Raw genomic sequence first — 27,461 nt, forward strand, 5'->3', positions numbered from 1 at the left:
CTTTTGTAGCCAGGATAAGTTATTTTTTTGCCTCCCTACAGTGTTTATTATACCAGGGGTTATCCGGATTAGTCTCATCTGTTGTTCCCTTGTTACAGTCTTTGGGAATCCTACTATATATGGGTATCAGAGCTTCTACCAGTATGTGATGCATTTATATAATTGGGATCTCTGAGGCCAATAGATTAGCATAGGTGGTGGTAATCTCCACAAAAATATCGTAAATCTGCTTCATAGCCACCTCATCTCTCCCTATAGAGGGCCATTTTAGCACTCTGCGGTTATTATTAATTAGAGGCTTAATGATACTACCATTGATATCTCTACTTTTCAAAGATAATGGATGGAAGAAATGTGCCACAAGTGTCAGACATAGGGTAAAATGGTCGTTCCCAGATCTATCATTGATTGTCAAATAATCTACAATTGGCCACAGGCCAGTAGATACAAATATGTAGTCTATATATCTCTTAGAGTTACTCCTAATAAACGTGGCAGCATTCGGGGTATCAGAGGGCAGTCGACCATTACAATCCCGAAGTACATGTCCCGAAACAAGTCTTTGCAATTGTGTAACAGCACATGTGCAAGGTACGGTCGATCTACTTTCCAACATGGGAATATTGTTGGCCATGTCTTCTTCCTTGAAAATATTCTCAAGTCCTGCCGCTGGTTCAAATTTGCAGTTAAAATCACCCCCCACAATTACCATTGCCCAATTGAGCATACAAGTTGGTCTTACTGTTCAATAACCACAGATTCATTACTCACTGGGCTGGGTCTGTTATAGATATTTATAATGTACAATTCATTTTTATCTGGTGTTATGATCTTTACTCCTGCTATATCCTGAGTTAGAAAATATACCTGGCTTATATCAATGCCTAAAGTAACTTTTACCCAAATAACGAGACCACCTGAGGGCCTCCCTCTAACCGAAGGAGTAGCAGCTACACTATATGTTTTAAATCTCACTTTATGAGGTGAGCCCATGTTTCTTGTAATAAAATAATCTTGCTTTGCCTGATGTATTCCTGCCACACTGCATCCCCTTGGTTTCTTTTCAGCCCTGCAATGTTCCAGGAATTGTGTCTTATCTCTGTTTGATTTTCCTCCATACTTTGCTTATTAGATACTCCTTCCATTTTATTTGTAGCTCCTTTGGCTTCCTGAGAGTCACCAACAGGATTAAAATTATAGCTAAAGTTGAAAATATCTCTTCCATTGTTCTAGAGTGGATAAGTAGTCTAAGGTATTACCTCATCCTCATCAGAAATGAGTGCTAGTGGCACGTCTAAAAAAATCACTTACTGTAGCTTTCTCCCATTTACTTTCTAAGCAAGTTACATCCTGATGGCTGGCCCTCCTATAAATTCTTCCTGCATCCTCATTTAAGGTACCTCAGTCAATGCCTACGTTGGCATCCTCTACAGCAGAATTAACAGTTTCGCCATCATCAAGAACAATAGGTACCAGAACTTGTACACTATCCACAGGAACCATTTCTTGTTGTAGTGTGGGTAGTTGTCAGCCCTCGGCATCTAGATCTGATAGTCACAAACCTATTGAATATGGAAATTGGGGTTGGTTTGCTCACAAAAGGCCTAGTTGGAGGTTTATAGAAGTATCCCAAGGGGAGTGCACTGATGCTAGTATATAAGCTACAGGATGGCTCACAGTGATTTAGTAGAGAGCGAACCATCTGTGGCCTACGGAAGTTTATTACAATGCAATCGCCATTTATATCCTTAAATGATTGTCCCACCCATCCCACTCTACGAACCATTAAAGTCTCTTTTATTTCCGAAGGGTGAAACCTTTTGTGTTTTATTAACCAGGCTGTAACTTTATTACGCAAATCAACCCACGTCTCTCTTTGCTCCTCCCTAAGGACAGGACACAAGCCAAGATTAAGACATAAGGGCATGAGGCAGGGGGTAAGCGCAACACATCTACATTAGGTCTCAAGCGGTTGCTAGTTAGATCGACTCTTTTATAATTATTTGAGGTACTTGAGGTACTTGGTACAGTTCCTAAAGTTAGACGTTTAGTATTATTTTGTGTACCCACACATTTCAGGCCTTTGTGTACATTTTGCATTATTCCTTCTGTACCAATATGAGTGGAATTAAACATATGGTTTTCTTTGGTTTTTCCATCTGGATCTACAGGGAGATTCCTATCCACTGTTACTCTCAGCTCTTTCCTTTCTACTTCATTCAACTGATTGCCTAATATTTCACTACTTAGGTTTTTCATAGCAATATCCACTTGATCCAATTTTTTCCCATATAAGGACCAAGTGACACCAGGAAGCAAGATAAAAAAACAAGAGTGCATGAACGGAGCTAATCCTATCCAGATGGCATTAAAGATTTGTTGTCCACTCCCTCTATCAGTGACTGATAATTCTTTGCTCTACGTTCAAGCTGTCCATACTTCCCTGCCCAAGGTTTGATGAGATAAAACCATTGTTTGCATCATACTGTCTGTTATCAAAGCCATTCTGAATCCGTTGGTATTTAGAGAACGGATTAGCTTCCTGATTTTATTACAGCTCTCCAACTCCTTCCCACACAAGCGCTATTGTTTAATACTTAGATGGGAGAGTCACCATTCCACTGTTTCCCTCCTCGCGGCAATGCAGAGCATTTATCACGTGGCAGTTTCAAAGGCCCTGGATCTTGCAACATTTAATAGACAAATCATTATTTCACATTTTGCCTGCTTTTCAATGTTTTGCATCTCAAAACGCCATCTCCAGAGGATACCAGCTCAGCCCACTACACAAGCGCAAGCACTTGCACGAGAGGGTATAAGTAAGTGCATAAAATAAAGGGCAGTAATCTATAAACACTAAAATAATGTGTGCTCACTCTAAGTTGGGTATCGCTAACGGGGCTCCTGCTTTCCCCTCACAGAGTATACATAGCCTTTTCTGTTGACATGTTTTCTTTTCTTCTTTTTAATAAACTGTGAATCATTCAGTACTATTTGCCTTCCTGTGTGTTTACTGGGTCTATTTCATTTTATTGATCAGTCAGTCTCTAATTTTGAATGAAATATATCTTGTGATGTGCCTGATAACTGATTTACACATTTATAACCTGTGAATATAATATCATTCAAAACAACCCCAAGGATAATATTGGAAGTAACCGCCACATGAATGCTATGTCAGGACCCAGAGGCGAGGTTGAGGCTCCTCCCTCCTCCCCCAACTCTCTCTAGCAACCCCACAACAATAAGCCCACCAAACACAAACCACAACTCCTATAAGACCCCGGGAAAAAAAGACAAAAATGGACTCTCCAATCACAACTCCCCAAATCAACACAAAAACCGGCACAGGCATTCCATCCCCCTCCCTCTTCGCTGCTCCACCAGCATGGAGGTGAGTGCCTTTCATTCTTCATTCTTTATAATCGTTGACCGTATTTTTCTTGTGTGAGTGGGAACGATCAAACCCGCTGAATAGCATCGATAAGCGTGTGCTTTACTGTCTTGATTTATCCTGAGTGTGTTTGTCACAAAGTTTTTCGTTCCCATGAAGTCATAGCGAGCAGCCCGGTTTCTCATATGCGTTGGGGTCAGCTGACCGCAAGGGGGCCGCATATTTCCTGTTTAGCATGCAGCACACCTCGACCCCCTGGAGGCCAGGGCTCGTCAGTTTCTCTCTTTGAGTGAGTTGAAGTGTTTCCGCCACAGTGTTAATTACGGACAAAGACTATAAAATAAACAATATGGCAGCATTTAGTTTTAGTTTTTTCAACTAAGAGATCCACCACCTGGCGAGTGACACCTTCCCAAGCGGGTAAGAACAGCCTCCTCGATGCATAATATATTGGGTAAAGTCCCAGGCTGCTTTTTGGGCCCAAATAAACATGGGAGCCTGTCCCACAAGACTCTAATTAATACACTTTCTGAAAGTGAGTCATTTGTTGGGTTTTACATGGCCAATATTGACTCCTTATACCACACTGTCCTTATGGAAGAGTGTGAGGACACAGAGGAGTATATGGAGGAGGAGGGTGTCACTTACCTCCCCATTGATGAACAATTTTGCCAGGTAATGAATGAGTCAATATTCCAGGTGGTCTTGCAGGTGGTAGCCCCTTGGAGAAGAAGATTATGCAGCTGCAGGTGCAGTGCTGAAGACCCCTCCAACAGAGGGAAGATATTTTGGGGCCCCAAGCCCCGTACTTCCAGGTGAGTTGGCTGTGCCCACAGCAGATAAACGAAAGTGTGCAGACGATCAGGGGGTAGATCTCCACACCTTAAAAAGGGGTCCATGGACTCCCAACCCTTGCAACCTGACCCTCAGGCCCCTGATATGTGATGGGGTGACCTCTTCCCGCCCCACCCACAGATCTGGGAGATTGAAATCCCAATACTTCTGATGGGGTTGGGGACCTTAGCAGACCCTGGCAGCCGTCCTCCAACCCTGGTCTGGGCAATGACTCATTGTGAGATAATAAAGGCCTCCCTGACTCAAACCAGCTCGATCCTGATGACCTCTTACATTCGCCCTCAGCAGAATGATATCTAAGGTGACATCCAAGGTAGCTGCCTACATGGAGGGCGGGCTGAGAAAGCCCATAGACAAGGAGGTGAGGAGCTGCTTGCAGGCAGAGTGCCCCATGCCAACCGTGGAAGGCAAGGTAGCCCTCACACTCGAAATTGACCCAGACAACTTACACAAAGCAGCATAACAACGCAATTAGAAAATAACCAGGTGCATCGCAACAAATAGTCTAAATAAAGCACAACAACTGCAGCTGCACAAAAAACACTTTGAAATAAATATAAAGCAGCACAAGAACACAGCAACACAAACAAAGTATGCGTTACTTCCTCAACAAAATACCACAGGGCAAATATGCAGAATTGTTTGTCATCCATTAGCATCTCCAGAATATTGTTTTCATACTACAGTGTTAAAGGGTGTTTGGAGCAAGTGCTGCTTTAAAAATACCACAAATACCAGAAAGGACATGAAATGGCGCCAGTCAGAAATGTTTTGTGCTCCGGCTCACAGTATTTGTTTAATCCTTCAAGCACAGAGGGCTGACTAGATTCGGTGGAGCAGGCATCTTTAATGATTGAATAATCGATTGGCCTTGAATAGGCGGAGGGGCGGCACACCGCAGGAATGCGGGGTCCAGCTGTTCGAGCCGCCTACTCAGTAAAGTTTGCATGACCTCTGCCCGCGGATGTTGCAACTGAATTCCCCTGAACTGCAGCACCTTGGCTTGCATTGCGGATTAAAACCAATGCCAGGCGGTATTTAAAACCACTTTTGACAAAGCGCCGAGGAAGCTGGAAGGACCGGGCGAGTCTGATCGGCTGCAGCATGAAGGCGCTGGGGTGCTCCGTCCTGCTGGTACTGTGGGCCTGCTGCAGTGCTCAAGGTAAGATGCTGCCGTACTGGGCAGACTCAGATTATGGGCGGGAGTGCTGCACACAGGGCCTGGCATCTTCGAACAAAAGCCGAGGCACATCTGTGTAAGACACTTTGTAAAGACAGAGCCGGGGATTGGGCAGCGTCTACTGTAGAAGGCAGGGAGATGGGAGAAGATGAACCTGCGGTTCTCGTTTCTCGTGGTCTTCGTTCTTTAGCTACAAAAAAGCTGATTTCACCCTGTCTAAACAGAGCGGCTCCCTCTGATCCTCGCCAGCGCTGTCGGAATGCAGTCTAAACATCCAGGGTCTAAAGTATGAAGCAGATTTTTCATCGGTGAACACAGATAATTATGTACAAGAAACGTCGGCTGAGATTTAATCTTCAAATAAAATAAGTTATTTTGCTATGGGTGCTGATAGAGCGCGGACTCACCTGCTCAACATACTCACCAGGGCCCATATATCTATATATACATTAAACAGGTAAACCTACACACAATCAATTGGGGTTTTTACCATTTGGATTTTAAAACATTTTTCTTACCAATCCAAGTCACTGATACCTATAGTCCTAAAGGATCAAGGGAGTTAAAGAGAAAATAGGTAGCAATAATAACATTTAGCATTTCATAAATAACCACAAACTCGGGAAAAGTTTAAAATCTTTATCTAAGTAAAATGTTTATAAAAGGTATAAACATGAACTCAAATTAACTTCTTCTTCTATTTCAGAATAATGCAGATTTAAAAAAAAATAAACATTGCAAAATGAACTGGAGAGAAAATGTCATTAAGCATTTAAAACAGAGGGTGGGTAAGAAAAGGGAAAACAGTACAATGACAAACCCACACTTATAGCTACCTAGAACGGTGTGATGACCAACCCCGGCCACGTGCTGAGTTAAGAATAAGAATCCCAAAGTACAGGTGCCAGCAGGAAAGAACAGGTGCAAGCCAGAATCAGGACAGGTTACGGACTAAATTGGATCAGGACAGGACCATCACAGGCTAAGACTTGCACCACAGTTAAAGTTCAAAACTTCATCGTTGTAAACCCTCTCTGCAGCTAACAGTCGAACCTCGATCTCCTTCCCAAAACCCGGATTGGGTTATCGAATCTCCTTCCCAAAACCCTGATTGGGTTATCGAATCTTCTGACAGAGTGCTTCACCAGCAACTCTGCTCCCGATCACCTATTGAGTGCGTTGGGTCAGTGACAGGTCAGCTATTTGGACAAGTCGGACAATCTAACTAGCTAAGCCTACCCTAGTTATACTTTTTTTCAGGTCAGTGTACCACCCCCAAATGTTGCAAATGTGTGAATCTCACAATTCTTTTGGACAAGAACGAGGAGTAGCCATCTCACCATATTTTTCTTGAAGCAACTTGTCAATCATGTATTCAAGTTGTTCCCTCCCATAACTTTATCTACCCATGTACTTTTATTCCACCTGGTAGTGAAATGTAACAATAAACATAATTAAAACTTTGTTCAATATAGCTTCCTCTAGCAAGGCGAGGAATTCAGTCTTCTCCGCCATCCATGTCTGATTTGGCTTGAGTTCAAGGCTACATCTTCAGTGGCTTCAGGACTTTTGTCGCACAGGCACTGTTTCTCCAAAGATGGAGTGCAGCAAAGCATTTAGGCCAGGGGTCTCCAACCGGTCGATCGCGAGCTACCGGTAGCTCGTCAACAACCGACCAGTAGCTCGCATCCTGATGCCCGCTTTTGTACTCTATCATTGTTATTATGTTTATTTTTAGGCTTTTTTGGCCTCTTTTTCGTGCTAGTAAAGTGGGTGACGTCAGCCCGTCAGCCCGGCGTGATTAAATCAAGCTGAGATTCTCTGCCCTGCTTCCGCCTCAAAGGTACCACGTGGCCTGACACAGCGTGCATCATTGCAATAACTAAACAAGCTCCAATCCTGAGTGACCATCACCCGGCAGGGCCCACATGAGATTCAGAGGGGCGGCCTTTCCGTTTATTTCTGACAAGGCATGCCTACCTTTCATGACCACACAGGGTGCGTACGTAGACACTGGTGGCAGCAGCTTAAGTTTGTTGTTCCGGGTGCCAGCAGCTGCTAGGGTTAAATGTCACCTTTCAGCCACGTGGGACAGAGTAAGCTGTGCTCTTTGGTGCTGCATAGATTAGGCGTCGGAAGAGGATTTAGTCCTCCTGGGGCCACCCTGGCAGACAGTAGTTTCAGCCTGGTGGAAATAGGCGGGAAAAAAGACCTTAACCCTCATTAAAAGACTCCGCTACAGCCACCGTAAACCAGCACTGCAGGCAGCATACAATCTGCGCACTCCCCTGAGCCCCAGGCCATGTCAAGAGAAACGTCTCTGCAGTTTCTGCCTAGCGTGAAGCCATCGGCAGACTACCAGCATTGACTACTGCCACAGAGGGATGACTGATACCTGCAGTTAGCAGTGTCCTGGAATGATTTCACTCGACTTGCACATGCCCCCTTCTGAGAGAGAGCCTCTGCCCCTGCCGTAAACGCAAGCAAGCAGAGCAGCACAGCAAGCACCGGGAGTAAGACAAAGTTACTTGTAAGCCTACAAACAATCATCTGGGTGCACTTTGTGGGGAACTAAATGGGGATGTGAGATGTTTAGTTCATGTAATGACAAGTCTTGGGACAGGTCGTTTGAAATACCTTGACCGTAAGTGCAGCCTACATGTGTAATCCTTTCTGAGTTAGGCTTGACCTGCGGACAAATATAGAATTGTCTACTATTGCACAGAGAGGCATATTGATCTATAAAACGTCGTATAATTAGGATCAGCTAGCACACAGATAAAACAAATCATCTGTCAAATATGGCAAGCCTTCTCTTGAAACGTATTAGACAAAATAGTTGTGTTTAATAACAGGACTAAAGAGAGTTTCTCCACCTTCATTTGTCCTATATATATATATATTTTTTTTTTAAAGAAAATAATAGAACATGCCCTTCTACTAATGTTTACAGGACAATGCTTTTTGTGCGGTTAGTTTGTCTGACCATGACCAAACTACTTTACTGTGACAATAAATAAAAAATATACTTTCCTCTTTCAAGGCCGAGCAAATAATTGAAGTTATTTGACATGCAGGTAGGTCATGTTTGCACGATTTTTCGAGGCCTGCTCTGTTCTAAGGTCAGACACTGGCTCGGGACCTTCCATTTCAGGGGTTTTACATCAGTTAAGGTTTTTGCCTGAACGTTTCCTGTCTCAGAAGTGGGTAATGTGTGATAAATATTTGTTTGCCTGGATATTACTCCTTAGTTTTAACCATAATAGTGTAATTCACAGTCACTCATTGGAAATTAAATGTCACACATACACATACGAAAAACATAGAAATGTCACACATAAGCAACCTGAAAACTTGGCAGCTGTGGCCACAAACATAATTTTACATTTTTTTTCATTACATTTTAGTGAAATGATGAGAGAAATGCAAAATAACTTCCTGGCTTTGTTTTGTGCCTAGGGACAACATGCAAGGCGTACCTTAGTAAATAAAAAAATCACTGTAAAACGCTGCTTTAATTTAATGAAATAATGGGAGGAATTTCAAATGAAGTGTTCATTTGATGGCATAATGAACATAAGGCTCTTAAGTCTTAACACATCACTTTAAAATTCATCCCATTTGCAAACAGTACCTACCCCCTGTAGTGGCTATATTTTCTGCAGCCAATGACCAGTGAAAGTTGAGACATGAGCCATGCTTAGGCGTATGACCCCTTCCTTGCACAGATTTTAAACGTTTGTAAATAATTACACAAAGTCATACAGAAATGGAATCTTTAAAAAAATACCTACTTGTATTTCTCCAACAAGGAGCAACATTTCATCAGACCATCAAATCATATCACAGCATTGAGAGGCATTTTTAGGAGTGATAGTTTTTAAACATGAAACAGTCATGGACTCCCACCGTCACTTATGACAATGCTATATTAATGAACTAAGAGGGAAGTCATGTGTACCATATATGTGCCAGAGCTTATTACTGCATGGAGCTCCTTTATAGTCTGTCAGGGGAGAGTTTTGTGCAGTGCACACCCTGAACTCAAGCATTTCAAGGTGCCGTCATGTGTAATTATAAAGAAAAACAAGACCTGATGTAATAATTGTCGGGCACTGAAGTACTTACCTACATAGTCAGAAAGCTACGTCATGTAGGGTGTGTAGTTGGAATGGTGTTGTAATTCTTTTGTGGGACGTATTTCCTGTCAGGGGTGATGACCACCGATGTGCATTTACCGTGTTATGGGATGGAACCGTTTGTTGGATGACAAGGCATGAGAGACAGATGTGCAATTTATTGTTTTTTAGTATTCTGGTAGCTTTACACAGCTCCGCAGGACCCTATACTTTCTTATGACTGTAGTCTACTTATCTGGTGACTGCAGATGCCAGGATCACACAGTTTGTTGAAGAGAAAAGCCTGGATTATTGTTATGTTTTCTGGTTTCATGTCGTGCATTGCATACAGTACACTAAATGGATAGTTCTATCTCTGTAGTGGCCCTTTAGTCAAATAGGCTGGGCGTGGGGGAACTTTGGCAACAATTCGCGAGTTGCTCTGCCTTTAGTAGCTCACAATTATTTTCACTGTTTAGAAGTAGCTCTCACTACGGAAAAGGTTGGAGACCCCTGATTTAGGCCCATTATTTCGTTACATGTAAAAATAGAAAAGAAACAGCTTTAGAGTCACAGAATAAATGAATGCACGGTATACCACTTCTTTCTACTCTATTCCTATTATTTTATTTAAACTATTGCGTTAAAAGTTAGGCAAAAACAAACAGCTTAGCAAAGCAGCGATGCAAGCTTCTTGCACGTTAGGACACATAACAGCCATCTTAGTTCTATTGTGCAGAAGCAAAAGTTTTCCCACCAAGCATGTCACGTGAGCATGACAGACGCATGCTCTGTAGAAAATCCTGCGTAGCAGCAGCCATTTTAGTGCAAGCATATTATAGTTAGTAAAACACATTGGCAAGCTTCCCCTAGATGCCTAATCTGTTGTGTAATGCAATATTAATAAGACAAAACATGTTAGTTAGTACATTAATATTATTTTCGAGAAGGCTGAGTACAAGCAAGTCACTTTACGTGTGAAACCTTGCTCCATCAATCCCCTCTTTGATGATATTTTATATATCATCACTAATTATTGAAACAGATGCCAACTTTTACACTTCACCCAACTCAATTTCCTCAAACTTTCTGTTAATATTCTTCTGATTTTTCATGTGAAGATCTTTCACTTTTTTGTACAAATGTCCATTATACTCTTCTAATTCAATTTTGTTAATATTTCTTTTCTTTCCTCTCTTATTCTCTGTATATGTATTTTTCTGCTTACGACATTTGCAACAAGTTATTATCCCTAAAATCGTTAGGGCTATTCCCACCATGGGAATCAGTATTTTACCTACAAAACTTTTCCCTACGTTAGAAACCAACTTGTAGAAATTGAAGAAATTGATGTACATGAACAGCACTCATTTCCCTTCTTCTCCCACTCCTCTCCCTGTGAGCACCATGAATACCATAAACTATTGGCCGTATCACTCTGCCAGTAAGAGCCCATACCTATATGCATATGCACAGCCATACTAGGCACCATGGCCTTTTTTCCCATTGGAATCCCCGGCTTCCCTCCTGCGCGTATCTTACACCCCCTCTCTCATGCATAGACCATGAACCCCTCTCCCTCTGCGCGACCCTGCTACGAAAGGCAACCCTCCTGCTTGACCCACACAAAACCCCCCATTCCCTCTTGAGGAGGCATCCTTCGCCTTAGCTGACATATCCCTCCCCAGCTGCACCTGACTGCCCCCGCTCTCTCATGTACGGGTCATAAGATCTCTCTCTCTCTCTCTATGTGACTCTGTCCCTGTGTCCACCCTGGCTACCCCTCCCTTCTCCTCACATGGGCAAGTCGTAAACCTTCTTCTTCTGCAAGGCCCTGTCCTTGAGAGTCACGGCCGCGCCTGACCAACACCTCCTTTCCTTCCATGAATACCCCTCTGTTGACGAGCCTTCCCTCCGCGCTCGATTGTCCACGCGGCATGAATACCACTCCTTTGATGACCCCTTCCCCCGAGTCCGGCTGACCACACATGTCCGAGGCCATCGCCTGAGCCAGGAGATACCATTTACTGCCCTTATTGTATGAAGTCACCCCCCCTTCAAGGGATCCACTATTGATCCTGGCCACCCCACCCCCCTGGCTATGATTAGGCGCGCACATCCTAAACTGTTGATGAGACACTCAGCTGCGTGATTGCCCTCCCCTCTTATCAGCAGGTCAAGGGTCCCTATTGTGAACACATGTGGGGTGGGATTGACACGAGGATTATAGGGTTATCTTTCCTTCGTTTCACAATGCTGTGACTGTAATGCCAAGTGTTTTGTAAGGTATAAAAGGTTGAGTCTCAGCTCACTTGTTAGAGCACCTCCCGATGACACCTTGTTTCGTGTCTGAAATGACTGGCTCTCCTCATGAGAATTAAACTCTGTTCTTGATTCCTGCATCCAGCGCCCGTCTCTTTATTTGATAACTATTCAGAATGGGAACTAAGAGGCGTCTTGCGCCAGCAGCCTGGGCATCGATAGCAATGCGGGCTCGTTTTCTACAATTGGCGTCCCAACGCGGGGTCCATCAGTGACATAAGGTTCGGTAAGAGAGATCCAGACGAAGAAGCGAACATCTAAAATAATCGGAGTATACCTGCCTTGAGAGGGCCCTAGCCCGGCTGCCGATCAAAAGAACTTCGCCAATTCTGAACGGACCTCTCTTGAGTGACCTACTGTCCTGACTGGAATCCCACAGGACTGCTGCGGTAAAATCATGGAGTAAGAGAACGATCGGGCGCTGGAGGGAGGAAGGCGAAGAACTGCCCACACGGTCCGGTCCGGGTAAGGTCGCGTAAATGCGACAAATTGTGAAATAATTGTTTTGGATAATACTAGTATTACGCTTTGTTGAAACCCTCTGGAGATTCGCTGTCTGCAAACGGAGAAAACAACAGGCTCTCTCTTTGCAAGCAGTGAAGGATAGGTAACGCAGACTTTTGTCCCCATTGTAATCCGTCGTGCCTATCTTCCTCCCCCACTGTTTCCCGAACTGTCGTTCGTGGATTATTGTCTGGAGATTCTTTGTCTGCAAACAGGGAAGAACAAGGTCTCGCTTTGCAGGTAGAGAAAGAGTGGGCAACGATAACTTTTCGTGCCCACTTATTCTCCCCACTGGATTTTTTGATTGGCCGATTATTCGGTATTGGTTCGTTTGAGGTATTCACCGCCGCCAAACAACGGAGAATAGAAATATTCTGCCTAGTCTTTGCCCGCCGTGATAAGATAGGTAATGCAGACTTTTGTCCCCGTTGTAATCCGTCATGCCTATCTTCTCCCCATTGGTTGGTAGCCTGTTTAGCCCGGACCGCTTATTAGAGTCGAACCATCCAGCTCCACTGGAGGGCACATCTAATAAGGACCTGTTCATTAAAGTGTGGACTAGTCGCTATAGCTTATAATAGGTTATGGCATAAAAATAAAAAGAAAAGGAGTTGAGCGAAATCAGTAGGCCACTGAGGAGTTATCAACTTCGCTAAAAATAAAATAAGAAACGTTAGAAATAACCCGTAATAAGAAACATAAAAATGGCGAGGGAAGACAAGCTTGACACCAAGGCAAGCCACGAGGTAACTAGGTTCCGTTGCCTATTCCTGCCCTAAACATGTCTGCCTCATTGCCCACCACGCCCAAATAACGGTCACACGAAATAGAAACAAATTCAATAGGTACCTACCCCCATTTCCGGAAGCTCCCGAAATGCCGCAGGTCCGCGGATACGCCCATCCGGTAGGCGAGGCCTCGAGGCATGCGGGGCTCGCCTGGACGCAGTCGGAAGGGGAGGCTGTGGGGCGGACGGCCCAGAAAACGGTGATGGCCTCTCCTTCTCTCCTCTTCTGCTGCCCTGCGGGCCACAGGGGGGTGGGAGCTGTCTTGCTTCAGCCACCGACCACCCCCCCCCTCCTCTGTCTCTCGCCTGGACCGGCCCACGAAGAAGGCCGAAGCCACAAACAAGAGCGGCGGCGCTTGCAAGTAGTCCCGCCACATGTCAAACGCCTGGATAGTTACAGGTAGTCCCGCCACATTTCAAATTCCTGGAGAGTTGAAGGTAGTCCCACCACATGTCCACGCCTGGAAGTTACAGGTAGTCCCGCCACATGTCAAGAGAGGGGGGGGGGCTGTCTTGCTTCAGCCACCGACCACCCCCCCCCCCCATCTTCAATAGCCGGCACAGCCAATATCGAAACGGCGGAGCCGAGGATCGGCGAGGGGTCGCTGGAAGGGGGAGGTGGCGCGAACGAGCCTCCCCCACCTCCCTCCAGGTGGAGGCTTCCAGCGACACCCCAACGCTCTTACTTAAAGAGGGTCCACATCAAAAAGCGGTCTTTTGCCCGGGGCGGGCACACGCTCCATACCGTCTCTCCTCGACCTTGAAGATTCTATAAGAGCCGGGGGGCCCCCGACCCCTCTGCATGGGTGCCCCCGTCCCCCCCTCATTGGGACCCGCGACATCGACACTCCTGCTGGCGCCAGCCTCGGATTGGAAATGGCTAAAATGCAGCCACGGCACAGATTTGTTCAGTTCCGGAGGAACACCAGAATGACCCGGTAGGAAAATTGTTGCCGCCCTCCCCACTCTTTGACTAATGGTCCATATTTGTTAGACTGTTAACCACATAGCACAAAACTTTTTGAACTGCCAACGGAAGGTTCTGGGCCAACCATGCGAGACTAGAGACATTCTGACTGTGCTGGAACTCGCCTGACCCCACCCAAAATGGCGCCGACACAAAATGAGACGTTTTGAATAAACTTTGTTGCACCCTGATTGCGCAAGCTTTTTGCCCCGAGATATATATAACGTTTTGGATAATGAAAGTAGATATGAAGGATATTGAGTATGTGCTTGGACAATGAATTGACTTAGGGTGGGTACTGATTATGAGTTGGAAAATGAATTGGTGTAATTTAGGTAATGAATGAACATTGGATAATGAATTTATGAATTTATTAAAGATGAATTACTGACATGCATCATGTTTGCTCTGTAGGGGAGTTTGATACGATTTTATTGCACTGCCGCACTTTATGCAATGAACTGCCATCAACTTCTTTCTTCCTATGTACAGTTCCAATCTGCTCCGTGGCTGGTCCACGGGATTGTAGGCCTGTATTTGCACCTCGACACTTTTTATTAAAAGTATTTTGAAAAAGAAAGCATGGTTGTAGCAGTTGCATTAATGAGTTTTGGATGTCTTACTACTGTGAGCGAAGAATAAGTATGATGAAAGATGTAGATCAAAAGGATCAGATATTTAGCAGCTACATTATGTATCACAGGCAACCAGAAAAGTGTTTTAAGACACCCTTAAAACGACACCACAGAAATGCCACCTGACCGTCACCCCCGTACCCGACAAAGAGGGTTACGACCGAGTAACTCATGTAGATAGGCAGATCGTCAATGATTATCTATCTGACATTACTGGTCCCTCTGGGCTTAAACGCCGTGATGGTAAAGAAATGCACTACGTGGAGATAGGTCGAGTATGTGGTAGGTAAAAACCTTTCCGGATTACTGCATGCTGATGAGGTTTGAATATTGCCCCCCACCCCTTCTTTCTCCTCCCTTCTGCAGGTCACGTCGGAACCTTGGCTGATGTATGGAAGGACGATGACCGAACCGCCAATGAGAAGGGGAAGAAGGGAATATGAGCATGGTCCTTATGACAAATAAAAGTTTTTAAAAGACGTAGACTTAAACATGACTGTTCCTCCTTAGAACATAGCAACTGGGAGGATGGACTGACATAGACACTGGACAGGTACTGAATGACGAAAAATTGACTAGAAATGACGCGTTAAATATTGTAACTGGACGTTTGACTAGGTAGGGAAAGGACAAAGAAAAATATACGGGTAAGGGTTACCACGGCACCACCCGTCTGGGAAGTTAGAAATGTTGCTGATGTTCAAAATGCACTGCCCCCCTTTCTCACACTCTTATAGGTGTAGCCAAGCTGTCCGACTGTTCTCCCGATCAATACTTGCCGTTGCCTCAGCCTGGAGAACTTCCCACCAAAGGAAGGAACTGAAAAATGGTTTAAAATCCAACCATGGGTAAATAGCGCGGCCAGGTTAATTTCTGACCGACCAACTGAGGTGTAAGTATTGGCAATTGGGAACGCTCGCGGACATAACAAGCGAGAAGGAAAAGGAGGGAAGGGTAGAAGGAGCTAAGCACATAGATAAATAGGATAGTAAAAGATACGTAGGATATAATATGGATTTTGTTGGCCACCTGTTGTTTCCCGTCTTGTCGTAAATGTCTTATATATGTGTAATGCATGTGCCGTCTTCCCTGTCTGAGTTTGTGTGTGTGTAATGTACGGATTTATGTCTTCCCTCCGTCTGTATTTGCGTGTTACCTGACCTTTGCTGTTCTGTGTTGTGAGCGCACTAAATGACCTATTTTCGTACACGTCTCTCTCTCTCTCTCCCTCTCTCTCTCTCTCTCACCACCCCCTTTATCTCTCTCTCTCTCTCTACATGTCATACGTGTACCGAATGGCTCGTTTAGATTGCGGGCGACTCTCACTCTCTATGAGAGTCTCCCTATTTTCTCTCCCTCTTTTTGATAAAATTGTGCCCCACCGGCACCAGTCTGATTTGATACATATTGAACGCGAAGGTGTTCAGCGAAATTGACCGAAACTAAAATGATTGTATCTCGCCATATTACTGCCTCTCCTTTCTGCAAAATGAATGAACTTGAATTGGCTGAGAAGGAAAGGACAGGTAAGACGACTAAAGTCCCCCAAATCTGGCCATTTATAGGAGAACTGTATGTCAATGGCACCTTATGTCTGTTCTTCAGAGACGAACGCCAACGTCTAGATTGACCCCCAATGCCCAGATTGCCCCACCCCCTTTTTGCACCCAAGCGCGAGCGCCCGAAGCATCCCCGCCCCATTTGATAGACCCCAGCTGCTGTCCCGGATATAAACATGATGACCATGAGTAGCTGTTGACCCTCGAGAAAACCTTGTTTTGCCTGACTCTCGATGATGGCACCCCCGCCCTGTTTGAAAAGGTTAGCCAGTCCTGAAGGGAAATGCTCCGTAATGTTGAATATGATGTAATGCACAGTTGATGGGAATCTCATTTATCCTCACTTGAGTTATAAATAGAACGATGGATAGACCTGCCATAAACTCAGTAGGAATGCTGACACAGGCACTGCTTGGTAATGGACCTCTGACTGTGACCAGTGAGCGTATCTCCCAAATGCGTAGAATTGAGGGAGGAATTCACATGCGTAGATATCTTCTTCTGCCATTTCTCTAAAACCTTGTCTTGTACCTATTCAAAGATTCACGATCACCGAAGGAGATGGGTCAGATGTGACGTACAGCCTGACTGCAGATCTTGGGACACGTATGACCTTGACCAAAAGTGGAGCTGCAGAGCAACAAGATACGGGACGAGACCGCAATTTCAACGTGGAAAATGAAAAATGACGGGCCGCCTTGAAGCCCTCCGACTGCTAACCCACGTGTGCCTGGAGTCTCCGTCCCCCTTCTTTGGGCCCGATTGATGGGCCTGCCTGCTTGTTATCCTTTGCTCCCTTGGTCCCTTTTGTGCGTCTCAGGAACTCTGACCCAACTCCGCTCTCTCTCTCTCCTATCGACTATTTGAACCACCCTCACCCTCTTCTCCACGTGACTTTTTGCCAAAGGAAAGAACTGCATTCATATGGGAATAGGGTGTTGCCACGGAAAATATAGGTGCCGAGCATAAGGCGCCGCCAAACGGATTGTTTAGGGAACAGGACTGTGGTCTAACAGCCGAGGACTGACCGCACCCTGCAACGCGTAAGGATAGAACAGAGCTGGACCTATAGCTCCACCGCCGGTGCTCAACAGCGCCAACGAAAGTACTCGGACTAGAGCCTACCAGTGATGGCTCGCTGATAAAAAGACACTGTGACGAAGAAATCTTGTATATTGAACTGAATTCCGCTCTCAACTACCTGGTCAAAAACTGTTCATTGGTCACATTTTAAGTTAGAAAGATTTATGCTATGTAGTGCGTTTAATTGTCAGGAACACAACGAAATGCAATTTCCTATGTGCTGTATTCTGCCCATCACCTCAACTGTCTGTGATTGTACGCCAAATGCTAGTATCGACAAAATGCTAATTCATCAACGATGCTTGTCTGCCTGTAACCCCATCAATTACAAAAATGACTGCTGTAATGTAAAAGGGGCGACTGTAGAAATTGAAGAAATTGATGTACATGAACAGCACTCATTTCCCTTCTTCTCCCACTCCTCTCCCTGTGAGCACCATGAATACCATAAACTATTGGCCGTATCACTCTGCCAGTAAGAGCCCATACCTATATGCATATGCACAGCCATACTAGGCACCATGGCCTTTTTTCCCATTGGAATCCCCGGCTTCCCTCCTGCGCGTATCTTACACCCCCTCTCTCATGCATAGACCATGAACCCCTCTCCCTCTGCGCGACCCTGCTACGAAAGGCAACCCTCCTGCTTGACCCACACAAAACCCCCCATTCCCTCTTGAGGAGGCATCCTTCGCCTTAGCTGACATATCCCTCCCCAGCTGCACCTGACTGCCCCCGCTCTCTCATGTACGGGTCATAAGATCTCTCTCTCTCTCTCTATGTGACTCTGTCCCTGTGTCCACCCTGGCTACCCCTCCCTTCTCCTCACATGGGCAAGTCGTAAACCTTCTTCTTCTGCAAGGCCCTGTCCTTGAGAGTCACGGCCGCGCCTGACCAACACCTCCTTTCCTTCCATGAATACCCCTCTGTTGACGAGCCTTCCCTCCGCGCTCGATTGTCCACGCGGCATGAATACCACTCCTTTGATGACCCCTTCCCCCGAGTCCGGCTGACCACACATGTCCGAGGCCATCGCCTGAGCCAGGAGATACCATTTACTGCCCTTATTGTATGAAGTCACCCCCCCTTCAAGGGATCCACTATTGATCCTGGCCACCCCACCCCCCTGGCTATGATTAGGCGCGCACATCCTAAACTGTTGATGAGACACTCAGCTGCGTGATTGCCCTCCCCTCTTATCAGCAGGTCAAGGGTCCCTATTGTGAACACATGTGGGGTGGGATTGACACGAGGATTATAGGGTTATCTTTCCTTCGTTTCACAATGCTGTGACTGTAATGCCAAGTGTTTTGTAAGGTATAAAAGGTTGAGTCTCAGCTCACTTGTTAGAGCACCTCCCGATGACACCTTGTTTCGTGTCTGAAATGACTGGCTCTCCTCATGAGAATTAAACTCTGTTCTTGATTCCTGCATCCAGCGCCCGTCTCTTTATTTGATAACTATTCAGAATGGGAACTAAGAGGCGTCTTGCGCCAGCAGCCTGGGCATCGATAGCAATGCGGGCTCGTTTTCTACAAACTACCTATAGAGAAGAGACCATCCGTTAGTCTCTTCCATGCACTATCAACCTCCAGTGATTTGAGTTCCTTTTCTAAATATGTAATATTCCTTATATACCCTTTAAGTTCTACACTTTTGTCAGGCCTGTAAGTACAACAATGTTGCGCCCTTAACATTCTGCAGACTCCGCCCTCTTTTGCCAAAAATGTATCAAGAGCAAGTCGATTTTGTAAAACCATTGATCTTACCGCAACGAATTCAGTATTGATCATTAAAAATCCACCATTAGTGTCAGTCGATAAGCGATCCACCACTGTTGACAATTTGCAAATTCTTTGAGTATTTAAAACCACTCCCACTGAAAGTATCAATGCACTAAATATATCATCTACAATTTCTGCTAAACTAGCTCTTTTACTACGTATTAGTCAATTAGTGTCTTCATTGCTTCCAATAATTCTATTTACATGATGTACCTTTGGGAATACTATTCCAAAATAGCAACTCCCATACCAATGATCAGGTAATTTGTAATATGCTTTGTTCCCACAGATCTAATAAATTCCAGGAAACACCGGTTCAGTTCCATCTTTGAAACCCCAACCCCCAATTACTTTATAATTGTGTTCGCATTCACTAGAACCAATGAATATATTGTTATAATAACTTGTTCTCTCCCTGTGGAGACAGAGTTTCCCTTTCTTTTCAAATTCCAGCAACAAAGCAGCATGAGTTTTGCCATTCAAGGTGTATTCTTTATTTTCTGCACATTTAGGTATCTTTTGTTTCTGTTCTGTAGCTTTTCTTAGGAAATCCTCTCTCCTTTTCTCAACTAAATTAAAAAATTTCTTCTCTTCTTCATGTAAAATGCATGTTAAATTATTCTTGTGTGCTTCAGCTATATCTATTGTACCTATTGTTAGAAAATATTCTCCCCTATAACAAGCTATGTTACCTTTACTATGTACAGGATTTAGGTTACTATGAATAGGAAGTTCAGAGAAAATCACATTTAAATTAGAATAATAATATTGTAAAGGTCCTTTTTTTAAAATAAACTAGCTAAAATACTGCATGACATACCATAAGTCAGGGGCAAATGATGATAAGTGATGCCTTTTGCTACAGACAATGGTAGATTCATACATACGTAGCAATCGCTTATTTCCATTGCCTCTACATAATGTACTAACAAAGTTACGAATACATTCAAATGTGTTCTATTTCTAATTTTATCATAATGTAATCCTTCCTCATCTGATGCTTCTAATTCTACTCTTTGCTGCCTAAAATGCTCTATTCTTCCATGTATATCTAACTTTTCAGGTACATCTACTTTCTCATGAATGTTAGTTGCATTCTTCTCACCTTTACTCATTAGATAAGGAATAGCTACTGTCAGTCCTAACCATACCATGCGTACTATTACTACACTACATGTGCATATTCTACAGCATGTTTTTAAGCAATTTCTTTTCGGTTTATCATTAACAGTATGATCAGCCATTTTTTGATTAAGGAGACTTAGCCCTCTTTGAGACTATTTCACAGAATTTCAACCTGTGAAAATGTTCAAGTTGGTCTTACTTCTTCGTCTGTTGGTTCATCAATTAATTACATCAATTAATTTGTCATCATCTTTATCACTCAGTTCTAATTTGTCAAGATCTTCAAGAATGACATAAGTCCATTCAGGGCCTCTGAACTTATTATTCAGTCTTTTCAAACACAGACTTTTTCTTTTCGGTTGTTCTGTGGAAAGCCCAGTTTGACTTGATATTTTGTTTACTTGCTCTGGTTCTTCATTTATTGATTTAAGACAAAATTTTAGTTTCTTGACAAAACCAGGCCAATTATCTTCCTTTCTGAGTCTTTTAGCTGGCAATGTGCTTTGTTTTTCTTCAATTGCTCTTTTATTTTCGTTCAGTTATGGCACAGTTTGTATATCTTCGTCATCTGTATCCCTCTCTATCTGACTTGGCCCAGGTCTTGCTTCTGTTTCCTCTGCCTGGATGCTAATCTGACCTTGTTCAGGTGTGTGCTGCAATTGACTTTGATTTATTTTGTTTTCTTTTTCCTGAACACGTTTATCTACATCTATCTGGTCCTGCTCAGGTATCTCGATCTCTTGCTCTTCTTCTTCCTGAGCCTTCACCCTTTTACATATTTGTCCCTCCTCAGACTCTGGAACTGTGACAGGTATCTGGAATGTCTGAGCATATTGATCTTTCCTCATCTGTTCCTCCTCAGAATACTTTTGGCTTTGATTTCTGTAATCTGAGTACGTTCTTCTATTCCTGACTCATCCTCACTATCACTCTGTCTATCTAAGTAGGTTTGGCTTCTGGTTCTCACTGCAGAAATGTCAATTACTGGAATCGATTCATCCTGACTGGTGCTCGGTTGTTTATCATCAACTACTTCGGAATCACTTTCTCGAAACCCCTCAGCTGTACAACCTTCAGCTTCAGTTTCATCAGGTTCAGCCACTTTTTTAGTATGGCTCGCATGGATCCAATTCGGAATTCCTTTGCATTTTACTGCTGTAGTGGTGACCAATATCACTTGTTTTGGCCTTCCCCACCTTGGAGCTAGGCAAGATTCTCATGTATGTTCTTTTATTACAACCCAGTCCCCTGGAATCAGATCGTGTGCTGGAGTTGTTTACCTGGTGAAAGCCTCTTCTCCAACCTGGTGAGAGATAAAACGCACTTGGTCAGCCAGTTCTTTGCAGTACTCTAGTACTAAGTCATCAGATATATTTATCAACTTATGTCCTGGCACCCATGCCTGCCTCATTGTTCTTCCCATGAATAATTCATGAGGACTCAAGCCTGTTTTTCTGTCTGGAATGCTTCTGAGTCCCATCAGAACAAGAGGTGAAGCATCTGGCCATTCTAATAGAGTTGATTCATAAATCTTTCCCAATCTTGATTTGATTGTGCCATTCAGTTGTTCTACCACTCCAGAAGCCTCTGGGCGGTATGCACAGTGCAGCTTTTGCTCAATTTTAAATGCTTCACAGATTAGACCAATTATTTCATTATTAAAATGTCTTCCTCGGTCTGATTCAATCTTTACTGGAAAAACCAAAATGAGGTATAAGCTCTCTAACTAGTAGTTTTGCTACTGTGATGCTATTATTCCTACGTGTAGGGTAAGCTTCCACCCATTTTGAAAATAGGCAGACAATGACAAGAACGTACTTCATTACTCTGCAAGGGGGTAACTGAATTAAATCAATCTAAAGTTGAATACAAGGACCTTCTGACTTTCCAATCTTTCCTCACAACACTACAGTTCTTTTCCCAGGATTCATTTGTTGGCAGACCAAACACCTATGGCCAGTGATTTAAATGGGAAAAAATAAGTGCAGGTACTCATTAAAATGAGTGGGAGGTGTGGCAAATGGGCGGGGCTAAGGGCGGGGCCAAGGGCAAGATACGATGATACATAATGATTTCTGTACCAGTTGCAGCAGATATCAAAAAGCATGAGAAATGCGTTTATGTAGACAAACCAGGTTAACTCATTACACAAAATTAAAACCAAACAGGATGATATGTTAACATTCCCTTGTTTTGTAATATTTGCTGCTTCTTAATGCCATATGTTATTTGATGTTGTTTGCCACAATGCTGTATATACTCAAGTGTGCGCACACACAGAGAGCAATTCAAGCAGACATGTACACAAAAGCAATCCACCCATGCCCCTTAAAATATCTCCTGAGAGTGTCCTGATTTTCTCCCTCTTTCTCTCACAGAAAAAGAGGCATACATAGGCCGGCAAGCACACAGACATATCAATGTCATGTCATGTCATGTCAGAAGTTCTTATATAGCGCAACTTATCACCGTAAGGTCTCAAGGCGCTTACAGCACAAAAACGATTGATCACATGTGATGCTAGAGAATGGGGAGGGAACTATTTGGGAAAAAGCCAGGTTTTTAGGGTTTTGCGTAAAAGTTTGTGTTCAGTGATGGATGAAAGATGGGGGGTAGCTTGTTCCAGAACAGAGGGGCAAGATAGGAGAAGGAGCGCTGACCGTATCTGGAGGTCCGGGCATGAGGTTGAATCAAGAATGATTTGCTGCTAGATCTTAAAGTTCTTTTAGGGGCATACCAGTTGAGTTTTCTTTTAAGGTATTTAGGCCCATTATTGTGCAGAGTATTATGTGTTATGCTCAAGATCTTGAAATGGCTTCTCTGGCGAATGGGGAGCCAATGGAGCTTTTTCAAACAGGGTGCAGAGGATGTTCTGGGAGGCAGATCGAGGACTAATCTGGCCGCTGCATTCTGGAGGGTCTGCAGTTTTCCAGTCTGTGAAAAATCCCTGGGTATACACTATCGAAGAAGTTCACTCTATTTTCATACCTTATCCGTCTAGGTGTTCATACACTCTTGCTCCCACCAACACAACCCAATCAATCACGGTGATGGTAAATGGTCAATTTCCACACTAAAATTGAACGTTCACAGTCTCTTTAATAAAAAAACATAAAACGATCTATACACATAAACAAATTAAAATTTCAAAGAATAATCTTTGAACATATACATTAAAAAAACAGATATTCAAAACAATTCAATATAGACATTGGACAAGCACAACTTCATTTATCTAAATTAATATATCAAAGTTATAAACATGTTAAAAACAAATATAGCAAACAGAGATACTGTACAATCACAAGAAAAAACCCCTACACAATGTGGCCTTTAAGTTCCTTCGCCACTCTAATTTCTAGATCCAATGGTCTTTACTTGATTCGCACGTGGTATAGTCAATAGTACCCTAAATGTGTTAGTATCTATTGCTTCCCAGACCTTACTTGGATTCTACACACAAAAAAAGCAATGCGTCGACGCGTTTCGGTGCTGTGGACACTTGATACTGTAGCACCTTCTTCAGGACTGCCGTTTCTTTGGGGTCACCGGCTTCAAGGATTACTACTTAACACCCTCTCTGTAAATACATAGGGAGAAAAGCAAGGTATCACTACTGTAGAATAATTCGTGACACAATTATTAATCTAACAAATCTTATTACTTTTACTTGATGGGTTGGTATCATGATCTAGTCTCAAATACCCTTATATCAGGTTGTTTCCATCAACTTTTTCCAAATCTTTAACCGTCCCCTCTTTCAAATGACTTCTCCTGGGTCATCAGTATAATACACATATGGGATCTTATAGGACATGGGGACCCTCCTTCCCCCATGTACACATGGTTACAATCTCGTTATCCTCTGTTTGATTAAAGGATCACTTATACATCCGTACTAAAGATTGTTTCACACATTGTTCGATTGTTATCCCTCCGTTTCTTTTTTAGTGTGGAAATAGAAAAAACTTTGGGGACCTCACTCAAACACAGTCTTATAACCTTAGGTCATACCCCGCATGCATGTCTCTTTCTTCCCCCACAAACGTATTCTTACCCTGTGGGTATAGGTGGATATCCCCTGCAGGTGTTTATCTGGTCTACCACTCCAATTCGTGGCTTCTCGTGTGAGGTGAAATCCTTCCTAATGTAGGGACACAAGGCACTATCAGTCCCTGCATACGATTTAACCAAAATATTCTAGGGACTACAGTAGGGAAGTCAATTACCTCTTCACTGGTATATGGCTGAAGTAAAAGGGACCTCTCCACTTCTTTGTAGATCTATAGAGACCCTTCCACTCTTCTTATTGGACTGTATATGTCCCTATTCAAGAAAAAGAAATCACTGTTAAAGTATTCCAGATAATCGTGCCCTTTCCATATATCCGGACGGTTGTATTCTATTTAATCTCTTACCTTAAAAAGTCAGTAAAATTATTTCTGGACGGGCATATGTCCGCATAGTTCCGTTGATCAGCTTGATATATTCTGTCGGAACAAACATATATATACATATATGTATTTGTATACTTTTTAATAGGGCAAATACCTATCTCTCTCTATTTGTTTTAAGCCCCCTTTATCTCTTTCCATCAGTATGGGTTTGTCTATCTTTTTATATTTTTTTTTTTTAAAAATTTCCCTCACTGTCCGTTCTTTGTGTAGTTGTATCTGTTTCTTGTTGTTTTACACCCCTCTTCCCCTATGTATTGGTTGGTCTTTAATACATGGGTCCCCATTTTGGGCCACTTCATATCTCCTTACTTAGGGGTGGCGTGGCTAATACTAGTTAGTATATTTCTCCCACTTCCTGGCTCTATGGTAATGCTAGATCTAGGTATTGGTCACTAGATTATCTGAATAAACATACAGTGTTTACTTTTAAGGGGTTACTATTTATTAAAGTCTTCCTTCCCCTATCTCCCGAGATTCTCCCCCCCCTAGCTCTATGATGGTGCTGGATCTGGGCATTGGTCACTAGATTATCTGGGTAACCATATCGTATTTGTTTACAAGTGGGTACTATTTGTTACATTCTTCTTCCCCCTATCTTCGGAGGTTCTCCCCCCCTGGAGGCTCAAATTTCTACAAAGTATTTCTACTGCTTCAAAGGACGTCTTATTCCTGTGCATGACAAACTGGGTAGCCCGATTCCCTATTTAAGGATTTAGTTCCCCTGTTCTCACCTCGTGTATTCGGCGTTCGCGTTTCAGCCTCGTCCTCCTTCCGTCAGCGTCGTACGGTGGAACGCGCTGTATTTAAGCCTGATTTGATTAATGCAATTGCTTACAGCTGAGGCGCGCGCCTGCGCATTATCATTATGGGCCTAACACCTTTCGGCGCGCCATCTTTGAATGGAATTGTTTGTGATGGACGCTATGGCTTCATGCATTCATCGTTGCCCCAGCTCCGTTTTTAGTTATTCAGTGCATTCCGTATTACTCATAAATTACCTGTCTCTTCCCTATCGGTGGTCTGTTATAATTTAGGACTACTAGGTCCCTACGCCCGTTTTCGCAATATTTCGTTCTCTAATCTTATTGGGTTATTTTTCTTAACTATTCACGAGCGGAATATTAAGGATGAGTTTGGGACATTCTCGCTTTTCTTTATAGTCCCCATTCACCTATCAGTGTTTCTTCTTCGAACAACTCCCACCATGTTTATATGTTGAAGTAGGTATTTCAGAATGACTAATCTAGGCACGTGTGGTTGTTTTAATCATAGGGTTATATTTTTCATCGGTCTTCTCTATGTTAACTCTATGTTGTCTGAGTCAAGCATTTTCCCACATTTTCTACATCTCGGATATCATCCTAAACATATATTATAAAAGTTCCTACACAATGTTTCTTGTTACTGATCTCCCTTCACTTTACGCTTTCCTTACCTTACTTATATAAGGGTTTCCCACTCTTCCCTAGAGTTCAGACCGCATCTAATAGTGTCAAATTTAATCATGAACCATTGTTCTTGTTGTTTCGTCCTTTTTCTGATGTCTCCTAGTCTGGTTTGTTCCCTAATTCTCTCTAAAATGACCCATCTCAGATCCTTTTCTTTATGTCCATGTTCTTTCCAGTGAGCCACTAGTGGCGCATTTTCCTTGTTGTTCTTAATTGCTGATTTATGTTCTCCTATTCTTAACCTGAGCTCTCTACCTGTCTCTCCTATGTATCCCTGGTTACAAGGACATAGGATCAGGTATATTACATTCTTAGTTCTGCAATTATTCAGAGTAGTAATATCTTGTATGGCTCCATTGTGTTCCACCTTCTTGGTGACTATGCATAGTTCACATATGCAGCAGTTGCCGCATTTGTGATTTCCCACCGCTTTGGTTCCTGTTAGGGTGGTTTGGCTTTCTATTATGTCATCCCTGTAGGTGTGTACTAGGCTGGACCTCAGGTTTTTATTCTTCCTGTATGCATATAGGGGACGTTCTATTTTAATTTCAGCTCCATCATTCAAGATCTTCCAATATGATTTATTATGTTTTTTATCTGGTTGGCCACCGCTGAGTATTAGATCACCATCACTATTTTCTCATGAGTCTCCTTCTTATTCTTTTTGGTTAGCAGGCAGTCCCTATCATATTAACGGGCTCTCTTTAGGGAATGGTCAATCAATTTTTTTGGGTAACCTCTCTCTTGAAATTTGTGCTTCATTTCTTTGGCATGTTTATAGAAGTCATCTATTGTAGTACAATTTCTCCTCAGACGGAGAAATTCCCCGAAAGGTATTGAGTACTTTTGGCTCCTGGGGTGGTAACTTCTATAATGCAACACTGTGTTGCGGTCTGACTCCTTTTTATATAGTTCCACCTTTAGTTGTTTGTCCACTCTGACTATGCTGATGCCTAAGAAATTTACTCTGTTCCTGCTGTATGCTGCCGTAAATCTTAGGTTCACGTCCCCTAAGTTCAACCATGTAAGGAAATCATTTAGGAGCTCCGCCGTCCCAGACCATATAAAAAAGATGTCATCTATGAAGCGAGCCCAACTTCGGATGTTCTCATAGTATGGGCTGACTTCATTGTAAATGTGTTTGTTTTCAAACACACTTACATAGATACAGGCCAGGCTCGGCGCACAGGTCGCGCCCATGCTAGTCCCTTTACGTTGGATATAGAGATCCTTTTTGAACAGA

General features: G+C 43.3%; 1 protein-coding gene across 7 annotated transcripts in view; it reads left to right on the forward strand.

The window, feature by feature from the left end:
• Positions 1-27,461, forward strand: part of LOC147747711 (coagulation factor XIII B chain-like) — an 825,373-nt gene that overhangs the window by 37,116 nt on the left and 760,796 nt on the right. For 6 of the 7 annotated variants that reach the window (XM_086955010.1, XM_086955043.1, XM_086955035.1 and 3 more), the window contains exon 1: positions 5,315-5,411. The exons of the other annotated variant lie outside the window; for it this stretch is intronic. In XM_086955010.1, the coding sequence (XP_086811136.1) occupies positions 5,354-5,411 (58 nt within the window). In that variant the 5' untranslated portion in view covers positions 5,315-5,353. Of the gene's footprint in view, positions 1-5,314; positions 5,412-27,461 lie in introns of those variants that run through there. 7 annotated transcript variants of the gene reach the window in all.

This window comes from Lissotriton vulgaris, chromosome 1_1, assembly GCF_964263255.1.
Source record: "Lissotriton vulgaris chromosome 1_1, aLisVul1.2, whole genome shotgun sequence".
In the NCBI taxonomy this organism is placed as follows: domain Eukaryota; kingdom Metazoa; phylum Chordata; class Amphibia; order Caudata; family Salamandridae; genus Lissotriton; species Lissotriton vulgaris.